Here is a 22,980-nt window from a genome sequence, read left to right as displayed (position 1 = left end):
GTTCTTTGATTCTGACTGGAATTCAACCTCTTCTGTATGGAATCCAGTTCTTTACTTAATCCATAATCTCTTCTGATCTTGGATTGGTACGTGATCTCTCTCTAGTCACTGATTGGAGTCCGACCTTTGATTGCAATGAGACCTGTCATGCTATCGCCTTTGATTGGAACGTGACCTTTCAGTCTTGGGCCTTTGATTGGAATGTGACCTGTTATCTCTGGGCCTTTGACTCTTTGATTAGAATCATCTATATTCTTTCAATATTTGAGTGAAACGTGACCCCGGATTGTCTAATCTTGGATTGGAAAGCGATGCCTCTCTGACCGTGTTGTAAAATTGGTTGGTCGTCTCTCTCTCTCTCTCTCTCTCTCTCTCTCTCTCTCTCTCTCTCTCTCTCTCTCTCTCTCTCTCTCTAAAAATATCGGTTGTAGGATCTCCTAATGGAAATATCTCCCACGTTCCCGGTTCCAGGAATGCATATTCCAGCCTCTCCCTTTGTCAATTTTTATTTTAATTTATTTCGCTTCTCTTTGTTCTCAATAGTCTTTTGGGACAGGGAATGCAAGTGTGTGTGTATATACATATATACATATATATTTACATATATATATTTGTATATATATACAGTATATATATACATATATATATATATTTGTATATATATATATATGTATATACATGTGTATATATACATATATATACACATGTATATAAATATGTATACGTATATGTATTATTTCCCCTTTCAACTTGAGCAAACGCCGGGCCGATGGCTTTTGTCTTTTCCCGCAACGCGTCTGTAAATACTTGACGAAAACCTGAAAGCTTCCTCAGATGACCTCCTTGAATTATTGAGAGCTTGAAATGACGTGCGTAGTGGCCATTCGTTGTCGGTTCACAGACAGTTATAATAAATTCCATCTGTAATATTTGTGTCGCGGTTTTGAGTCGAAATGTTAAATATTTTGATTCTTTGAATGTTTTTTTTCAATACTGGTCGCTGTCCCGTTGTAATTTTTTCCGGCATTATGACGTCATGTTCTGTAATCGTATTATACTTGTATTCACGTTCTGTAATCGTATCGTACTTGCGTATGTTACGTTCTGTAGTTGTATCGTACTTATTTGTCACGGTCTGTAATCGCATCATTCCTGTATTAAGAACACGTATCCTGCCCGTATCGAGAGCGCGTGTTATACTTGTATCTAGAACACTTATCATACTTTTATCGAAAACATGTATCGTACTTGTGTGAAGAACATGTCTCATACTGTATCGAGAAACTGTATCGAGAAACTGTATCATACTTGTATAAAGAACACGTATCATACTATCAAGAAGTCTGTATTATACTCGTATCAAGCATCTGTATGATACTCGTATCAAGAATCTGTATCATTCTTGTATCAAGTAATAAACTTTTCTCTCCATTGACTTATTGTTAAGATTTCGTGTTGCTTAAACCAGAAGTTTAGATCAAGAAAATATATCATCTTAATTATACTTTAATTTCCCTTACTTCCAGACGCTGGAGCATAGATTTGGAACATGTACCGAACGGTCAATGGTCTGTTTTTACCGAATAAAAGTACCTGGTACTCAGTTTTGGGATACAACTATTGCGGATAGCCTCTCGGGCCTAACAATCTTTCCATAACTGAGGTTATTAATATAAAAATATATATTTATTTTAATAAATAAATATATATTTCTTGCCATCATACAAATATAATATGCTCAGAGATATGTTTTTTTATTTCCTGGAAAATGTATTTCCTGTTTGTTTACAACTATGGCGGGAGTTGGCGCGCTTGCAGTGTTTAATATAAAGAGATTTTTTCCAGAATATTCGCTGTTAAATGAAAAATTCTGTATTTTTAGGTTTCAAGGAATGCCGAATACTTAATTAACCCAATAAGGAATTCTCTCTCTCTCTCTCTCTCTCTCTCTCTCTCTCTCTCTCTCTCTCTCTCTCTCTCTCTCTCTCTCTCTCCTTTATCGTTGTTTGTTTCTTAACTTGATTCTGTGTAGACTTCCATATATACTCAACCATCTTCCTCTCCATAATCTCTCTCTCTCTCTCTCTCTCTCTCTCTCTCTCTCTCTCTCTCTCTCTCTCTCTCTCTCTCCACTTCTTCCTTGTTTCTATGCATACTTTCATACCCATTGAAAGTTTTTTTGTAAGTAATTGGAATATCTCTCTCTCTCTCTCTCTCTCTCTCTCTCTCTCTCTCTCTCTCTCTCTCTCTCTCTCTCTCCACACTTCTTTGTTTCCGTGTATACCTCCATACATATTCCACCAACTTGCTCTCCGTAATGGGCCTCTCTCTCTCTCTCTCTCTCTCTCTCTCTCTCTCTCTCTCTCTCTCTCTCTCTCTCTCTCTCTGTAAGCTTTCCGCCCTAATTACCTGAAAGAGGCTACGGCAAGAAATTAATTCCGAGCGTGATACTTGCTGCTGTTGTCGAGGCTGAGGGAAAACTCATTCGTTTGTTATTGTTTTTGTTTGTTATTGTTTTTGTTTGATGTTGTTGTTGTTGTTGTTTTTGTCATCGTCTTCTTAACTTCCTAACTGAATTTTATTGATAGGTTTTCATTTTCGTGGCGTTTTGGGTCGTGTTTCTCGTGTAATGTAGAATTCAGGGTTGCTTTAATGTCGTGATTCTCATTTCAGCGTCCAGGGTCTAAATGTAATATTTGTTTTGTTTCTGTCCTTGTTTTCTGAATTTTTATGTTAACGTTCAAAACAGCGACCCGGACTAAGGATTGAGCTGGGAAGAAGAAGAGGTTGTAAAAACCTCTTATCGATTGTTTCGGGGCCACCAAGTCAGCGGGGCGCACCGCCATTACCTGGGCAACAACGTATAACAGTAAAACTCGCATATAATCTTTATTATTTTGTTTTATTTGCATTATTTTTGACTAGTCTTTTTTCTTTTAACTACTGTTCCCCTGCCCTGAGCAACCACATAGAAGTCGAACTCGCTTATCATTTTTATGAATTTTTTGGTTTAGCTGCATGATAAGTGACTCATTGTACCTGAGAAACCTTCCATCATTATTCCCCTTTCAGCAACTTGTTCCCGGGTCAACAGGTCAGCGGGCAGTCCCTCTTAGTTTCATTTACATCAATAATGACTTTTCCATCTGTCCTCCTGGCAACTGCTTCCTCGCACCCAGGTTGACGGCCAGAGTCTACCCCTGCCTGAGAAACCTTGACCTGTTATTTTCATTTCAGCAATTAGGTCAGCGGGGAGTTCCTCCTCGTTCTATTTACATTATTGGGGACTCTTTACATTCGCCTACTTAACAATCGCTTCTTCGTCCCCAGGTTGACGGCCAGAGCCTCTCTGGCCTGAGCAATCATGCAGCCGTGGACGTCTTGAGAGCCACGGGCCAGGTCGTCAGGCTTCGACTGGCCAGGTACCTCCGCGGGCCCAAATACGAGCAGCTGCAGCAGGCCATCGCCAATTCGGAATTGAAGACCACGCCCACCACGCCCAATCCTCCCAGAGCTCCTGTGAGTATTGCCGGACTCGTGGGTGGAACATTTTTTTTTATAATGTGTGTTGGTTTTAATTACAGGTTGGTTTGGTTTCAGGTTTTTTTTTATAAGTCTTGGTTTTATTTTCAGTTTGGTTTAAGTCTGCTGTAATTGGTAAGATGAAGAAGGGGCGTTTTAGTTGTGTATTGGTTTATTTTCAGTTTGGTTTGAGTTTGTTGTAATTGGTAAGATAGGTTTTAAGTCTTTTTTTTTTATAAAATTTATTGGTTTAATTTTCAGTTTGTTTGAAGAATTCTGTAATTGGTAAGATGGGTTTAAGTTTTTATAATATGTATTGGTTTTATTTGCAGTTTGGTTTAAGTTTACTGTAATTGGTAAGATGGGTTTTAAGTGTTTTTTACATGTATTTGTTTAATTTTCAGTTTGGCTTAAATTTTCTGTAATTGGTATATATTGTTTTTTTTTTAGCTTGGTTTGGTTTTAGGTTTTTTATAAATCTTGGTTTTATTTTGAGTTTGGTTTAAATTTCCTGTAATTGGTAAGGTGAAAAAGCGTGTTTTAGTCAGCAGTGATTGAGTGCCTAATTGATATACGAATTTTTCTGGCGTTACAATTGCTATTGTTAGCAATGAGGAATATAAAATAGAATGGCTAATAATTTTCGAAGATATTACAAACTTTAAATAGATTTGTTTTTATATTTTTGTCATGAAAAATGGGTATGTCTGGGTCTAAAAACTTTAAATATATATATTTTTATATTTTTGTCATGAAAAATGATCATGTCCGCGTCTAAAAACTTTAAATAGATTTGTTTTTATCTTTTAGTTGGATACCGTGACATGAAAAAATGGGTATTTTGGGACTTGACCCTTACTAAAAAAAAAATAAGGGTACTGTTGATAACTGTGACCTTGTATCATTAACAAATGAAGGTCATGACCTTTTAGGAGTCTGAGAATTCCAGAGGTCAATGACCTCTCTTCACAAGGAAACTGGGGTCATAAACTTCGTGTATACTTGAGATATTAAAAAAGGGATTCAGTCGTTTGATCGAAACAGGTGACTTTGGGTTTCATAATCTCCACTGTCCTTGTTTGAAGTGTCACTTGTAAGGGGGATTATCCCCAGGTTGGAATTTCATTGTTTCAAGGGGGGCGGGGTGTTAATTATGACCACAGGTTGGAAGGCTCAAACTAGGATCACACAAAACGCAGCGTGCATTGGTCCACAATACTGAGAGGTCATATTAGACTTTTCTACACTAGCTTGTTTGTTTGTGTTAGTATTTTGTTTATCTGGAATGCACCTTTTGACGCAGGCAATTTTGGAAAGGGGGAGGGGGGGAGGAAGGAATGACATTCTGACATATGGTGAAAGGGTCATGGACCAAAAACAGTTTGAGAACCACTGACAGACAGTGACGAAATATCCCAGAATCCAATGAAGGAAGGTAAATTGCATTCAAAAGCAACTGACTCTTGGGTTTGTAATCTGCGCACAGTGCTCGAAGCACCATCGAACATTGTACGTGTAGAAAAAAATTGCGAATTGATAAACCGTTTTACAAAGCTGGAGCTCGTTGTGTGCAACATGCATCGACGAAAATATATAAGGAAAGCAAATTACATTCCTTGTGCAGAAGGGGTTCATATTATACGTCAGTTGCACAAATCATGTCTCTCTTTTTCTTCTTAATTTTGAGAAAATCTATAATTATGGGTCATTCCAGTTAATGGATGCATTGGAAACGCGTAAATTGGCGTGGAGTCTATAAGATGATTATTTGAGAGAGAGAGAGAGAGAGAGAGAGAGAGAGAGAGAGAAATAAGCCGCTATACAGAATGAGAGTTCAGGTATATACATACACGTGTATATCACTTGCAGCTACGTATGTTTTTCGTCCATGTATGAGAGAGAGAGAGAGAGAGAGAGATTCATGAAAATAGATAGATAGATGAAAAAGATAGAGAAAGAGACAGATAGATTCTTGACAATAAAGAGGGAGACATAAAAACTGAGAGAGAGAAGAGAGAGAGAGAGAGAGAGAGAGAGAGAGAGAGAGAGAGAGAGAGAGAACCTCTTAAACAACGATAGTTTTAATTAATTCTTTACGAAAGCAAATTTAGCAATTGGGCGTCCACGCCTTAAAGAGTTCCTTAATGACTTCATAAACTGGTCGGAATTGCTTTGGAAAGCATAAAAGGAACACTGAATAATAAAGCAGGAAGAAGCGTTAATTGGATTACGGAGAAGTTTGTGTGAAAAGAAAGAAAAAAAAGACACACACTTACACACAAGATAAGGAAAGAGAGTTATGTTTAGAAATGAATTACTTCTTTTTTGTTTAGTCACAGATATGTATAATCTTTATATTCGTGTGGGTGGCCGACGGGATTGTCACTTATATCCTTACCCATTGCTAAAAGATTTGAATTATTGAAAGGCTGGTAGGCTCTCTCTCTCTCTCTCTCTCTCTCTCTCTCTCTCTCTCTCTCTCTCTCTCTCTCTCTCTCTCTCCATGTATTCATGACTCCCTCTTTCTCTCTCTATTTTCAGAAATTTGTCTCTATCTTTTTCATTTGTCTGTACGTCTGTTTTCACGAATCTCTCTCTCTCTCTCTCTCTCTCTCTCTCTCTCTCTCTCTCTCTCTCTCTCTCTCTCTCTCTCTGTAATATCCCAGCCGTCAAAAAGATTTTCTAATATAACTTTTGTCGGCGGTGTCTTTCTCACTCTGAGTGTAAGAATCTCTCTCTCTCTCTCTCTCTCTCTCTCTCTCTCTCTCTCTCTCTCTCTCTCTCTCTCTCTCTCTCTACTAAATCTAAATCTGCCGGCCGGAAGTATCAAAAATATGAAAAAAAAAAAAAAAAATAGATTCCAGTAAAAATGGCTCTAACTTTGGCAGATATGAGAAAAAATGTGATTTTTTATTATTACGGAAAATGACGAGAAGTTATGTCAGTACGATTTGTCAAGTTCCAACCAAAAGTCGACGTTTGTCAAAGACATTTTTCATATTTCATTATTTTTCCCACAATTGAGGAATTTAGGAACTTAAAGGAGGATGGCTGCCAGATGGATAATAACAGCAAAAACGTTTGAGACACGAATATCTTATGAAGCAGTAATAAACGTTTGATTAAAACAATGATAAACGTTTGGGATTTTTAAGGGAGAAACGCTGCCAGATGAATAATAACAGCAAAAACGTTTGGGACACGAATATCTTATGAAGCAGTGAATAACGTTTGATTAAAACAATGATAAACGTTTGGAGTTTTTAAGGGAAAAACGCTGCCAGATGAATAATAACAGCAAAAACGTTTGAGACACGAATATCTTATGAAGCAGTGAATAACGTTTGATTAAAAGATTGATAAACGTTTGGGATTTTTAGGAGAAACGCTGCCAGATGAATAATAACAGCAAAAACGTTTGACACACGAATATCTTATGAAGCAGTGAATAACGTTTGATTAAAACATTGATAAACGTTTGGAGTTTTTAAGGGAGAAACGCTGCCAGATGAATAATAACAGCAAAAACGTTTGAGACACGAATATCTTATAAAGCAATAATAAACGTTTGATTAAAACAATGATAAACGTTTGGAACTTTTAAGGGAGAAACACTGCCAGATGAATAATAACAGCAAAAACGTTTGAGACTCGAATATCTTATAAAGCAATGATAAACGTTTGGGATTTTGAAGGTATAAACGCTGCCAGATGAATAATAACAGCAGAAACGTTTGAGATTCAAATATTACACAACATAAATAACATCACAAGCAAGTAAAAAATACGCAATCGAGTTTTCTGTGCAGCTGCTACAGCGTATTATCAAGGCTACCGCAACTTTAATCACCTCCCGGTGGTGGCCTTTCCTATATCGTTGCCAGAAGTACGATTATGGCTAACTTTAACCTTAAATGAAATAAAGACTACTGAGGCTAGAGGGCTGCAATTTGGTATGTTTGGTGATTGGAGGGTGGATGATCAACATACCAATTTGCAGCCCTCTAGCCTCAGTAGTTTTTAAGACCTCGAATATCATGGAAAACCTTGATAAACACTTGGGGGCTTTCGAAGAAAGCTTGTGGGGGAGAATACAGGCTGTGGGAATTATAGATTCCGTGGGAAAACTGAATTGTTGGGAAAGCTGGATTTGTGGGGATGCGAATCACAGTATATGTCGAATAGTTGCGTCATCTCCTTCCCCCTTGTGTTTGTGCTTGCAATATTTCATGCCTGTTGCATCTTGCAAGATGCTGATTGCATCAATATGCAGCGAGTGGTTAGGTAAACAATTTTGAGTGTCTTTTGCTACTGTGTTGTGTGTGCGTGTGTTTGTGTGTGTGTGTGTTTGAGGGATTTATTGGTCTCTCTCTCTCTCTCTCTCTCTCTCTCTCTCTCTCTCTCTCTCTCTCTCTCTCTCTCTCTCTCTCTCTGTCGTTTGCTTTTGTGTGCTATTTGTGAATTAGGTGGTATTTTTAGTCAATCTGGTAATTTTGCCATTTTTATGCCTCTCTCTCTCTCTCTCTCTCTCTCTCTCTCTACGCTTCGTGTATTTTTATAGCTGAGTACAGTTGCCGCGTGGTTGAACATTCAGTTTTTGTAACCTGGGGAAAAGGAATTATTTGCCATAGATACAATGTTTCTATGTTTGTGTGTGTATGTGTGTATGCATGTATGTATGTTTTTGTGTGTGTATGTGTGTATGTTCACTGCACATTGCAATAGATACGCATGACTGATCAGTAATCAACTTTTGACATAATTTTTTTTTTTTTAGCGGAAGAGCAAGCGAAATGCCTATAATCGAATACGAGGTTTTTGCAGGATACAGGAAAAATGTTTAAACTCACTCTCTCTCTCTCTCTCTCTCTCTCTCTCTCTCTCTCTCTCGAAAAATGTTTTAACTTTTCCTCATCCGTATAAATATATATTTTTGCTCTCTCTCTCTCTCTCTCTCTCTCTCTCTCTCTCTCTCTCTCTCTCTTTTCTCTCTCTCTCTCTCTCTAATACAAGCTTTTGCTGGATAAAGAAAAATGTTTTAACTTTTCTGATCGTATAAATATATATTTTCTCTCTCTCTCTCTCTCTCTCTCTCTCTCTCTCTCTCTCTCTCTCTCTCTCTCTCTCTAATACAAGCTTTTGCAGGATAAAATAAAAATGTTTTAACTTTTCTCTATCGTATAAATATATATTTTAGCTCTCTCTCTCTCTCTCTCTCTCTCTCTCTCTCTCTCTCTCTCTCTCTCTCTCTCTCTCTCTCTCTCTCTCTCTCTCTGTAATACAAGCTATTCCAGGACAAAATAAAAATTTTTGAACTTTTTCTCATACGTATAGATATATATATTTTTTTCTCTCTCTCTCTCTCTCTCTCTCTCTCTCTCTCTCTCTCTCTCTCTCTCTCTCTCTCTCTCTCTCTCTCTCTCTCATATAAGCTTTTCCAGGATTAAATAAAAATGTCTTAATTTTTCTCATACGTATAAATATATATCTTTTGCTTTCTCTCTCTCTCTCTCTCTCTCTCTCTCTCTCTCTCTCTCTCTCTCTCTCTCTCTCTCTCCAGCGTCCGGAACCAACCAATTTTCATGTGGAAACTTTTTCAGTGTGAGGCCTTTGAAAAAATATAAAATTATTTTGCGCACGGGAATATACATACTCCTGATATATTTACTTGCTATATATATATATATTTTTTCAGCTTACGTAGAACAGAGGAAATATATTCCTTTCCTTTTTTTTATTTTTAGTTCCTGGGACCAATTTGCGAAATGCAGTTTTGGGAAAAGTTAAAAATGAAAGAAAAATTACGTAAAATTTTATATATATATTTTTTTTCTTTTAGGTTGAATGGAAAGTGACAGAATGAGGTTTGGGAATTTTCAAAAATAATTTTTTTTTTTGGATGCAGGTTCGTGCTAAAATGGAAACTTCAGATATGAACCTCTCTCTCTCTCTCTCTCTCTCTCTCTCTCTCTCTCTCTCTCTCTCTCTCTCTCTCTCTCTCTCTCTCTCTCTCTCTCTCATCATGAATATTTCTCTCTTTCTATCTCAGTCATCAGTCTAGCTGTTTTTTATATTTCTCTCTCTCTCTCTCTCTCTCTCTCTCTCTCTCTCTCTCTCTCTCTCTCTCTCCATGAATATTTCTCTCTCTCTCTTTCTATCTCAGTCATCAGTCTGTTTTTTTATTTCTCTCTCTCTCTCTCTCTCTCTCTCTCTCTCTCTCTCTCTCTCTCTCTCTCTCTCTCTCTCTCATCCAAAGGGAAAAAAAAGAGAGAGAGAGAGAGAGACCTTCATAAAAAGAGAGAGAGAGATCCATAAAAAAGAGAGAAAGAGAAAAAATCATGAAAAAAGAGAGTGAGAGATTCACGAAGAGAGAGAGAAAAGAGAGAGAGAGAGAGAGAGAGAGAGAGAGAGAGAGAGAGAGAGAGAGAGAGTGTATACACATCCCCATCCACTGTAGACGAAATCAATTACGCATCTGTCAAACAACTGCGCGAACTGCACCTAATTAATGTGTTCAAAGGAAGGTTTTACGTTTTCAAAAAGGAAAATGAATATTCAGGTATTCGGATGTATCGGCTCTTTCTGCTTCGTGAATTCAAATCAGCTGTTTTTATTTTTTTTTTTTTTGGGGTCGGTTTTGGGGGTGGGGGCCCTGTGGGCCTGGGTTTGATGGATTGTGAATAATAATCGTTATTATTATTCAGATGGGCGGAAGAGCTTGTGTTTGTTCATTAGGAAAATGTTTTTTGTATGTGTGTATGTGCATATATATATATATATATATATATATATATATATATATATATATATATATATATATATATATATATGTGTGTGTGTGTGTGTGTGTGTGTAAAAGAAAACTATTGTGCCAGGTTTGTTTGTCCGCACTATTGTCTGTCTGCATTTTTTCCTGTCCGCCGTCAGATCTTAAAAACTACTGAGGCTAGAGGGCTGCAAATTGCTATGTTGATCATCCACCCTCCAGTCATCTAACATACCAAATTCCAGCCCACTAGCCACAGTAGTTTTTATTTTATTTAAGGTTAAAATTACCCATAATCGTGCTCATGGCAACGCTATAGGATAGGCCACCACCGGGCCGTGGTTAAAGTTTCATGGGCCGCGGCTCTACAGCATCATACCGAGACCACCGAAAGATGGATCTATCTTCGGTGGCCTTGATTATACGCTGTAACGGCTGTACAGAAAACTCGATTGCGCCGAAGAAACTTAAGCACATTTTTTACTTGCTTTTTTCAATGTTAATATTTCGAATTGGTGATGGAGAGGGAAAGTTTGTGGCCGAAGTTTTTTCATCAGACGGTTAAAAAAATATGATTCCATATTTTACCATCCCAAATTGTGGTGTGGGGTTGGGGGCGGGGGGAGAACTTTTATACATAATGGAGCACCTAAAAAAAAACCATTGAAGTAATAATCTCTCTCTCTCTCTCTCTCTCTCTCTCTCTCTCTCTCTCTCTCTCTCTCTCATTATGTCATTGGAAGTTGTTATTTATGTGCAATTTGAAAAAGATGAGTTTTGCAACTCTCTCTCTCTCTCTCTCTCTCTCTCTCTCTCTCTCTCTCTCTCTCTCTTGGGTACTCGTACGTCAAACTTGCTGTAATATTATTAGGGAAAGAGACCAGTGGGGGTGGCAATCTAATGCTGTAAGACTGATTTAAAAAAGTGGGGATTTCCTGGGGATTTATATATATATATATATATATATATATATATATATATATATATATACCCTAGAATAATGTATTTTTATATTTATTTATTTATTTATTTATTTTTTCAAAGATTTAAACCCCATTCCCACCTTTTTAAGAACTGAAGATTTTTAAAGTTCGAATCTTTATTTGTGATTTTGAAAATTTTCGGGAACTGGAATTGCACGGTCAATATTTTTTTTTTTAGCTTGAGTTCTTGGGAATATTCCAATCAAATAAGTTTTCTACGTAAGTGGAATTGTGTATTCCCATTCCAGGCGATTCTCTGAAGTAGGATGGATTTTTTTTTATGCCATAGACGCGGTTTCATTAAATAACTAGTTTATTTTTTATTTACTTATTTTTTGGGTTTAGAGCAGGTTGAAGTAGAGGAGGTTGAGAGAGAGAGAGAGAGAGAGAGAGAGAGAGACTTGATTGTCTTGTTTTCATCTTCTCAATTTTTCTTAACCCCTTAACAGAAGACTCAAAAACCTTTCCATGTTTTGTTTACATAGTGTTGCCATCTGGTGGGTTTAGCTTTCTGCCTTTTTCGCCTCTCCTGCCAACTGAATCATTTTCTGAAAGTTATTTTTAGAAAGTTTTAGACCTGGTAGAAAGTTAGTTGGGTGAAAGTTTCAATAATTGTAAAATTTGACATATATATATATATATATATATATATATATATATATATATATATATATATATATATATATATATATATATATTATAATATATTTGGTGAAAAATAATTTTAAAATTCATCCTCCTCACTGCAACAAAAATCGACAACTTCACCTCTCTCTCTCTCTCTCTCTCTCTCTCTCTCTCTCTCTCTCTCTCTCTCTCTCTCTCTCTCTCTCTCTCTCGCTTTTTCAGAGCTTTATACAGAAGGGATCTAGTGTATAGGTATGGTAGGCTGAACCTGAATGACAGGAAATGGGATCTGTATGGAAGGTAGATTGATCGAGTTTTGCAAAGGGAAGAGAGAGAGAGAGAGAGAGAGGCGCGGCGCTCACGTTTATTTTATTCATTTCCTTTTGGCATTAATCGCTGGGAGGTATAGTGACAGCAGTTTCGGATTTGCTGCTGGGGTGGGAATGACTCTCTCTCTCTCTCTCTCTCTCTCTCTCTCTCTCTCTCTCTCTCTCTTATTCATTCCTATTTCAGAAACCTTGGTATTTATATAACGCTAATAAATACCTTGACTTCTGCTTACCATTGATAAAATTGAGTCCCTCTCTCTCCTTATTTCTCCCTCCCACAAAGATAGAAACAAAAAAAAAAAGGCTAAAAGTCACGAAAAGAAGAAGAAGAAGAAGAAGAAGAAGAAGAAGGAACGAAACATAAAGATAATAAAAAAGTATATGTAAGCCAGTATTTTGGAAATTTTCTTCCCCCTGACCGTAATAAAAATTTTAGGACTTTTGTCTCTCTCTCTCTCTCTCTCTCTCTCGGTTGCTTTTATCGAGATACGTAGCGCTGGCTACAAGTCGAAAATATATTTCGCATTGCATTTCAGAAACCCGGACGAATTTCTCTCTCTCTCTCTCTCTCTCTCTCTCTCTCTCTCTCTCTCTCTCTTTAGGCGTTGTTTTTTATTTACGAAAGTACCCAGTGTTTGCTTTCTGAAAGCGAGAATGAGAAAAAGAGAAGATGTGTTTTGTAGACTTTTGTATAGGCGGTGTTTGTACATCATACAAAGCCCTTTTGGCATTGAGAACCACCTCCTCCTCCTCCTCCTCCTCCTCCTCCTCCTCCTCCTCCTCCTCCTCCTCCTCCTCCTTCTTCTTCCCCTTCACTCTTCTCCTCCTCCTCCCATTCCCCCTTCCCCTTCCCCTCCTCCTCCTCCTCCTCCTCCTCCTCCTCCTCCTCCTCCTCCTCCTCCTCCCTCCTCCTCCTCCTCCTCCTCCTCCTCCTCCTTCTCTCCCCCTCCCCTTTCTCCCTTCACCCTTCTCCTCCCCTCTCCCTTTCTCCTCCTCTTCCTCTTCCCCCTCTCCCTCTTCCCCCTCCTCCTCCTCCTGCTCCTCCTCCTCCTCCTCCGCAGGTTTAAAATTACAAATGAAGATGGACACTCAAAGAAGGGTGAAGTGACATTTAACATTTTATGTTATATTAACAATTTATTCTTGAGAGAGAGAGAGAGAGAGAGAGAGAGAGAGAGAGAGAGAGAGAGAGAGAGAGAGAGGATTACTGTCCATTTGCCATAAGGTTATTGTACGTATTTTCTCGGCTTCCTTAGGGAGAGAGATAGATTGAAGAGAGAGTTCACGTAATATGAACTGAGAGAGAGAGAGAGAGAGAGAGAGAGAGAGAGAGAGAACTTACGATCGATATGTTATTTATGTCCATCTTCTTTAAGATGGAAGAGCATTCTCTCTCTTCTCTCTCTCTCTCTCTCTCTCTCTCTCTCTCTCTCTCTCTCTCTCTCTCTCTCTCCCTACTCTATATGTATTACTAGAGTGAATTAACTTTTTTCGTGCAATGTATTGGAGGATTGAAATGAAGACATAAATGGGAGTGAGAGAAATGGTTTAATATTGATTTGTGACGGTCAAGAACAACCATATAAAAAATGCGCCGGAGTTTCTTCAGCGCAGTTGAGTTTTCTGCACAGCGTATGAATCAAGACCACCGAAAATAGATCTATCTTTCGGTGGTCTCGGTATGATGCTGTATGAGCCGCGGCCCATGAAACTCTCAGCCGGCTGTGTTGGCCTGTGTTGTTGCGTTGCCTGACGTACGATTATGGCTAACTTTAACCTTAAATACAATAAAAACAACTGAGGCTAGAGGGCTGTTATTTGGTATGCAAGATGATTGGAGGGTGAATGATCAACATGCCAGTTTGCAGCCCTCTAGCCTGAGCAGTTTTTAAGATCTGAGGGCGGACAGAAAAAGTGCGGACGGACAGACAAAGCCGGCACAATAGTTTTCTTCTACAGAAAACTATAAATGGCGTGACTAGTGAAATAATGAAGAGTCTTGTAAGATTGCCAATTTTAAATTGAGTATAAACAAGAGTACATTAATGGGATTTAGTTGATGTGTTTATGAAGAAAATGGAAATATATTGTTATATACACATCTCTAAGCAAATGTGAATTAAAATATATGCGTGTAATATAATTACCTTCACTTGCTTCAATATGCTTCAAGGTCTCATTTTGTGTGTGTGTGTGTGTGTATATATATATATATATATATATATATATATATATATATATATATATATATATATATATATGTATATATATGTACTGTATATTTTCTTATATATTTTTCTATGTCTAGAAAAAAGTCTAAATGAAAAAGGCATTTTAATTGAAATTTGAGTTTTTAGTTGTGTATGCATAACATTTATTCCAAAACTCTGAGTACTTGGAATGGGGAACATATATTATTATAGGGAGTATTAGTCAGTTTTTATAAAAGATATTTTATATTAACACCAAAATTAGCTGTGGTTTTTTTTATGTTAATCCAATGGTAATAATAAATGCTTTTTAGGCCTAATTTTAAGACTAAAAATTGGCCCTAATTATTAAGTTCATCTAAACTTTTCCAGGTTTTTTTCTTTTGTATTTAATTAATCTAAAAATTGTTTATTATTTTTGCAAGGTTATTTGGAAGACTAAAATTAATATATTTTAGTGAATTATGATTTAAGTTTTCTTCAGAACTTTAAATCTAAGACTTAAGATTTCTCAGAATATTTAATAAACTAATCAACAGTAACAATATATATAATTATATTTTACAATTTAAATTTAAGACCTACATAGCTTATTAATCAATAGTAACAACATATATATGTATATGTATATGTATATATATGTATATATATGCATATATATATTCTGCTTAACTTTAAGACTTACATAGCCTAGGATTCTGTTAAGTCTAACGGAAGTACCAGTTTTAAAAAATATATTATATTTTATAAGTCTAAATTCGGCCCTGGATAGCTTCCTCTTCTTGAGTCTAACGCCAAGAACTTGATGAATAACAAACAGGTGACGAGCTACCCAATTTGTCACCACCCCTCGACCTGTGGGGGCAATGCCCGGACGAAAAGTTCCCTCCGAGTTCGACCTACCCGTCTGAACGGTGACCTGGTCGCCAGAAATAAAGTGAGCCTGGGCCTTGTGACCCCCCCACTGCCCTGTCGCGCTCTGGGAGCTGAAATTTCAGAGACGAGAGATCACACTTTTGGTTTTGCTGTTATTCGTGTGGACCACCTGATAGCTACCACCTTTCTCGTGCTCTACGTAGCTTGTTGATCTTCCTCCTCTTCTTCCTTTTCTTCTTTTTGAGTCTTTGTACCCAGTTTTGGGACAACCTGACCACCTTTCACATGTCCTAGCTTACTGTATCACTCTTCTTCTGTCTTCAGAGTCTCCTACTCCTCCGCCTTCTTCTTCTTCTTCTTCTTCTTCTTCTTCTTCTTCTTCTTCTTCTTCTTCTTCTTCGTACCTAGTTTTTGGCAATTTTTCCACCTCCCTCAGGCATCATCATCTTGGTGCGTTGCACTCACTGGCTCCTGTGCTCACCAATTTTCAGCAAAGTTCACTCACTTCCATTGTTATTGTTTTTGTTGTTATTGTTGTTGTTGATTTTGGCTCACAACCCGTACCCATCCACCCCATAGTTGCAACAGCCCATCCCCCCCCCCCACCTCCCCTTCTCCCTCTTCCCCATTTTAATAATGTATGGGTAGCTATGGCAACGCTAATCGACTGGTCTGAATAATGTAGTGGTGGGGGTTTGTCAGATGTTGACTGCTATAGGTCTATAGGTCTAGGAGTCTCTGATTATGTATGGGGTTAGGTACATATATATAAAGTTTAGGTTAAAAAAAGATTAAATACTCCCTTTTGTTTCAGCTATTTCGTTATTTGTTGCTATATGCATAGATTGTATGCAGCTAATATGTAGTTTCGTTTTATTTATTAAGTTTTTTATAATTTAACACAAACGTGTGAATTTTTTCAGTTTTTAATAACCCCTTGTAATTGTAGGCTTCAGGAATAGCATTTAGTCTATCTGTATTTTCGTCCTTAAGTTTTTATATATATTACTTTTGATACAATGTTTATTCTCTGCTTAACAAAAGTATTTTACAAAATATGTTAGAGATTAGGAGCCTTTTCCTTCCACCGTTTTAAAAGAAGAAGCAGAATTTGTTTACAGTTGTTTAAGGTTACATTTCCACAAAGTAAGATTATGATATCTTTTTCAGTCGTGTTGAAGGATGCACATGCATTGCAATTCAGCTCTGTTAATTAGGTTCTAGATTAGATACAGAAGGTAGAATAACTTCCATTTTTCCATAATTAGAAAATTAATACGGACTACAAATGGGTTTTTGGTAATTAGGGCAGGGAATCCATTACAGAACTCAAGGCAGTGTATCTTATTCCATATATAAATTTCATGTTGGGTGGGCTCCAGTTATTGACAAAAATTAGGAATGTGATATGTTGGTAGCAATTAGGGCCCCAGATTAAGTACGAAAAGTAGACCAGCTCCCTGCCTCCTCCCTCCCTCTCTTATTTCCCAAATTTTGAGACTATTTCATACCCCAAAATGTCTGCACAGAACCTACCTGTCAGTATAACACAGTATATTAACTGCATCATCGTCCACACACACACACACACACTTTTGTGTTTAGCATTTGAGCTTATGATGTGTTTGTGACAATACTGATCTCACACGTAAACCTAGACTGTTTGTTTTGTTATTTTTATTATTATTATATTGTTTGAGTTTCATAATGGCATGGTTTGTTATGTTTTACTCACCATTCAGAAACAGATTCCTCTCCTTCCACTGTGTTGTGGTAACCTTGTACGTAACCAAAATGGAAACTGTGGAAAAACACTCTTTAAAAAATCGTTTGCACAAACAACCACTGAGGTTCTGGAGCTCTGTGTATGTTTTTTTTTTTTTTTTTTAAGTTACTGTTTTGCTTTGAAGCAGAAATAATGAAAATACCACTTTATATCATTCTTTTTTGTATTTCGCCAGAAATACAACATTTAATTACTGTGCAGTTAAGGGAGTTAGAAGTATTTAAGTCAGTGTGCTGCAATATAGTCGACCTCCGGTATTCGCGGGGAATGCGTACCACGGCCTCCCCCTCCCCTCCCCTGCAATTAGCTAAAATCCGCGAATACTTGACACCCCTTTAAAAATGCTTATAACTTCCTATTTTGATAATTCAAACACCAAAAAAACTCTAAAGACGCCCATACCAGAGTATTTTAATGGTTTTATCACGCAAAGTGCATTTAGTTACAAAAATTATATGAAAGTACAGTAATTAGCGGATATTTCTCTATGAAAAATACCGCGAATAGGCGAGTTTTCCGCGAATAACGTGTATATACGTTCCACAGTAAAATCCACAAGTCCTTGAAGCCGCGAATCCGGAACGTGAATAGGTGGGGGTCCATTGTATATCACGTATCCTGTTTTGAAAGAAAGCTTAACACATTTCAGTACAGTAACTTGATTTGCGATAGCCTACACATGCAACACGACACTGGATATTTTAATAGTTAAAAAATTCTTTCATTTCGTCAGATTTAGTAGATATTTAAAATCCCATGACCGTGCCTGTCATTTTAGCTTATAATTTATATCAAAGGAAATCTTTGTCATTTCAGCACACCATAGCACTTGGATAAGTCCTGATTTTACTGCACAAAATATCATGCATTATTTATTTCAATGTATTATGATTTTTACTGCATTGTCACAGCAAGCTTCTCGCATACTTGTACGCAGCAAAGAGCAAAAAGCAATGCTTATCTTGCTTCAGCAAACTTGCAATCGTTTGCGAATGAATCGGCCCTGCTATTGAGCAGGGCCCTGGGATCTTGAACCACATACTTTCAGTGGTTTCAAAGCAATCTAATTTGCAACAGGTGATACGTGATTCTAATCATTCATGTGAAGCAGTCATGTTCCCTCTCCCGTCCCCATGGTAACTTGTGTCAACACCCCTTCTGTCAAATAGATTGATATCACATTGTAAGAGAAAGGTTTTATCCCTTGGATATGCAAATCTCTACTTGTAGATACATGAGTGATTGTTTTGATGTAGTTGCATAACACCTGTCTCACCTGATGTGTACCATTAGCATTTTAGATGTTTTAGTCCCTCTTGTGTTGGATGCTGCCATGCTATCGTCAGTATGGCGTTCAGTAATTGTCACATTTGTTGATGAGCTGATGTTGATTTTATCATTTCATTGAGTTCCATAATAATATAATTGGATAAATTACTTACTTAACCTGTTAATGTTAGTTTTAGTCTTTGAGTGCATCCCCGAAGCCCATTTCAATGACGTCCTCCTTCCCCCTTCCAGCTGGGCGAGCTCCCCAACAGCGACGCCATCCGCTCCGCCCTGGGCGAGCTGGAAAGCAGCGAAGAGGTCAACGTGGTGGAAGCCATCAACCCAGCTCTCTCGCCACCACCTACCTCCTCGTCTACAATCATTGCCGACGTGCCTCCCCTCTCCTCCGCCTCAGCTTCCATCTCTCTTCACCACCAGCCTCTCGTGCAACAGCTCCCTCCTCCTGCGCCCACTGCTCTGGCTCCTGCTCTTCCTCCTCCCTCTGCCGCTGGCATTCTGTCCTCTTCGACCTCCTCCTCGTCTTACACGACTACCACCAATGTGCCTCAGCTGGCTAGCATCTCTCAAGTGTCCTCCGGGGTGGGAAGCGCCGATGCTCGTCTCGAAGACATTGAGCTGATGATCGACAGCGACTACACAGGAGAGCTCCGGCCCTCTGTGGCCAACGCCATTGAACGGAAATGGTCTAGGATTGTAGGACCTGAATTTGAAATTGTGGTAAGTGGGGTTTTTTTGTTTTTAGCTGTCTGCAGTCATGGTTTTCTCAAAGGGTCATTTAGTAAAAGACATAGCCATATTGTGAAGTTGAGTGAAAAATACATGTAGGGCTTTAAAAACTGAGTTTAAGTTGTTTAAAAGATTCATGTTCTATGACCCCCTTTTTGCATTAAGTGGAAAAAATATTTTATTGCTCTCTTGGTGTTGCTTTGTAGAGGATAATGTTTGCATATAGTCTTCCAAACTGAGATTGTACAATAGGTTAATACTTTGGCATATTATTATTACTATATTTTCATTTTTTAACTGTGGTACACTCCAGAGTCCTTCCCAAAACGATATCAAAAAAGACAGAATATACATTTTCCTTCGTTTTGCAGGTTGCTCAGCTAAGTAAATTTGAAGAAGGAGGCGGACTAGGGATCAGTTTAGAAGGAACAGTGGATGTCGAGGGTGGAAGGGAAGTCCGTCCTCACCACTACATTCGCTCCATCCTTCCAGACGGACCTGTTGGAAGGAATGGGAAGCTTTGTAGTGGAGATGAACTGCTTGAGGTAACATTATCTTGGTGCTGATGTAGAAAATAGTATTTCAGTTCTTCAGAAATTTTATTTGTTTCTGTTGAAGAAGCAGTTTCATATCAGAGCATCATGTGCTATAGTATTTCCGTAAAGTACAAACCATTGCTTTAACAGATCCTTACAGGATTTTGTCCACTCTTTCTTTGTGGTGTTTACAGTTTTCATTTGCCTGAGGAATGGTGACTGTATAATTTTATACAGAATTGTATTCGTTGAGGCATGCTCTTGTTAAGGGCACAAAACTACCAGTCAGTTATATTACCTGTTACCTGGTCGAAACTGAATCGCTCCTGAAGATAATGTAAGACTCAAAATGACAGGCAAATATAATGCTGAATTAATTGCTGAGTACTATAGGCTGGATATACTGAATATAAGCCTCTGGTTTCAGCATACAGTACTGTGCTTTGCATTTTTATGAACTGGAGATTACTGTACTCGTTTGGAAAGTAGATCTGGAAATGTTAATATAATCTGGGAATGAAATTGAACTCAGTCACAGGTGGAATGTTAGAAACATAATTTAATTTATAATGGATTGTACTTATTACAATTACAGAAGCTTGAAAAGTTTTAGTTGACAAAGGACTTGATTCTAGTCAATGTACAAGAGAGGAAAGGTATGATTCCTACCAGTTTACATGAATCTGGTTGAGGTTGAAATTTGCAACAAGTTTTAAATGCCTCATTAACGTTTGTGCACTCATATACAGGTACTAGCATATTTGTTAGAACTGGTCAGCAGTTTATACTGGAGATATATGGTGTATTTCATTATTTAATCATCAGTGAATAAGAAACGCAGTTCTCTTATATTGATGATTTAGTTGGTATTGGTGGCTTACAAAGGAAGACCTTTTTCAGTGAATGTACTTTTGGGGTTCTCTTCATTGATTAGAACTTTTCTAAGTTCTAGCTTGTGTGTGTGTGCGTATATGTGTGTATAGAAGCCAAGGGGAAGGGCAGCAGAATCCCCATTTCAATCTCATCCCCAAATGAAAAGAAAGAGGTACTACTAGGGAGAAGAGGAATTGAGGTCCTGTCCCAAGGAAATAGATGGCCTAGCCTTCTAACAGAGGGATGTATACTATGAAATATAATCATTATATCTATATTTAATTCTTTTGATGCCTAAGGTCTTCTTGAAGAGTCCTTAAACTGTGCTTTCACGTAAATTGCAGCAAAACCCCCTTTTCAGTGCAAAGAGAGAAAGCAAAAACAATTTCTATGAAGCTTCATGTGATTTGTTTTGCAGCAATCATGTAAATAAGTGTACATGGCAAAGTTTACATTTCTGTAGATATTTTTATATGATTTACAGTAATACATTTAATTATAGAAGAAAGGTCTTAAGAGTTATTTCCTTCACATCAGCTTTGTGAATTTTATTTTTGTTAGATAGTACTGTACCTGTGAATTAGCATATGCAGTACTGTATAAGACTGAAAAGGCACCATGTCAGAAATATTGGGTCAAAACTTCTTCATCTTGCATATTAGCCACCTTAAAAATACCAGTTAATGATTGTCTAGTTAGGTTTAGCTTTGTATGATAAGAAAAAGCAAACTGTTTTAGGTATGTGTAAAAGATGTCTCATATAATGATTGATTTTCATTGGTAAAGAGAAAAAGTAAACAAGAGGAGAAATCTCGAAGAAAAGTCCAGGAAGATTTGAAGACAAATAAAAACATGCAGTATGTAGTCTGCACAATGGATACAAGACAAGGTTGTAGTGCTGAACTGGTAGAAGTAAAACTTTAATGTAATTTGTAATCTAACATACGAAGGAAGGGAGATTGCAAAATAGACAGAGCACAGGAAAGATGAAAACCTGAAACTGCAAAAATCTGATAGGCAGCAACGGGCAAAACTGTTGCTAGCTGACTCAAAGTCAGTTACCAGAGAATTTCATGTGATTAACCATGCCTCAGTAAGAATGCACAGTTCTAGACTAATAGGATCATATATTGAGAGTTGAAAATTGGACTACTGTAAAGGAAAGTTAAAGAAAGTGGACAGCCAGGTGGAAAGAGGCCAGGGAGAATTGATGAAAAGTAAAAGGCAGGAATGAATACAGCTGTAGCTGGAGAGATATTGCAAAGGAACATTTGGTACAGTCTACAGTATGTCACACAAGACATACTGTAGCTGGTATCCCCTTGCAAGGACTAAAAATAAGAAATAGGACCTCCATTTTTCATACATTTACTGATATGTTATTCATTATTTTAGTCAGTGGGCCCTAAGTTATTTTTTGAACTCTGTTATGGCCTTAAATGTTCCAGTTATACATTATTCATAACATAGCTCATGGGCAGATGCTGTATTTATCAGTAATTACCTTGTTCATTATTTAAATGATGTAACTGCATGGATTTATTGTTTTTAATATTATATCATGTGGAAATTTGTGTGACTTATGTACTAACAAACTATGATACCAACAGGTTAATGGGCAGAAGTTACTAGGACTGAACCACGTGGAGGTTGTAGGAATCCTGAAAGAACTTCCAAGATCGGTACGTTTAGTTTGCGGGCGCCGTGCTCCGGGGGCACCTCCGCCATTACATCCAATCGACGCTCCAACGGCTGACAGAGACACGTTTGCTGCTAGGGTGGGTATTCTCTTAATTTTGTCTCCTTGCTTTATGTTCTCACAATGTCCAAACTCAGAGTTTCTTAACCTTTTGTGTTTAGGCTTCTGGTCATTGCATTCTCTGTGTTCCCTCATCCACAGTACCTCTTTGATCTACACCAGAGATGGATAAATTTGTACCATGAACTGCCTTTACAGTGCCCCTTTCATGGGTGATTACCTATTAAACAAGTATTGAAGGTAGGCCTTCATTGATTTTATAATGACAGGATTTGCAAATGGAAATTGATGTGTAAGAGATGTACTCGCATATAGGAAGCAGCATCTAGACAAGAAAGAATAAGACAATAAGATTATATTTATTTCTGCCATATTCCAAATATGAGGTACATGTATCATGTAGGTCCTCTTATTACTGTCTTGTGAGTTGTAGGTACTGAAAAATTACTTTGAAACTGGATCACAAAAGGCTGCTGATAGTAAGCATTCAAAATTATATTGTACTGTACTACGTACGGTCGATAAATGTTCTTAATAGCAATGTATCTTAAAATGACTTCTCAAGTCATATTTTTTTTTGCACGTTAGTGGAGAACACTTAGAGCTGTGAAATCCTTGCTTTATCAGCCATTAACATAAGAAATGTGTCATTGCTTGTGAGATTATAAATTATTTAAAGAGTACAGGGTAACTTTAA

The 22,980-nt window shown here is 37.6% G+C and overlaps 1 protein-coding gene across 1 annotated transcript in view; it reads left to right on the top strand.

Annotated features, from left to right (window-relative positions):
• The window catches only part of LOC136852679 (multiple PDZ domain protein-like), a 1,083,224-nt gene that overhangs the window by 658,244 nt on the left and 402,000 nt on the right, over window positions 1–22,980 (top strand). Inside the window, 5 exon segments of the mRNA XM_067127591.1 lie at window positions 3,331–3,519; window positions 15,258–15,374; window positions 18,621–19,106; window positions 19,487–19,660; window positions 22,135–22,302. Coding sequence (XP_066983692.1) covers window positions 3,331–3,519; window positions 15,258–15,374; window positions 18,621–19,106; window positions 19,487–19,660; window positions 22,135–22,302 — 1,134 coding nt within the window.

Source organism: Macrobrachium rosenbergii, chromosome 26 (genome assembly GCF_040412425.1).
Source record: "Macrobrachium rosenbergii isolate ZJJX-2024 chromosome 26, ASM4041242v1, whole genome shotgun sequence".
In the NCBI taxonomy this organism is placed as follows: Eukaryota; Metazoa; Arthropoda; class Malacostraca; order Decapoda; family Palaemonidae; genus Macrobrachium; species Macrobrachium rosenbergii.
This window is presented reverse-complemented; position numbering and strand designations above follow the sequence as displayed.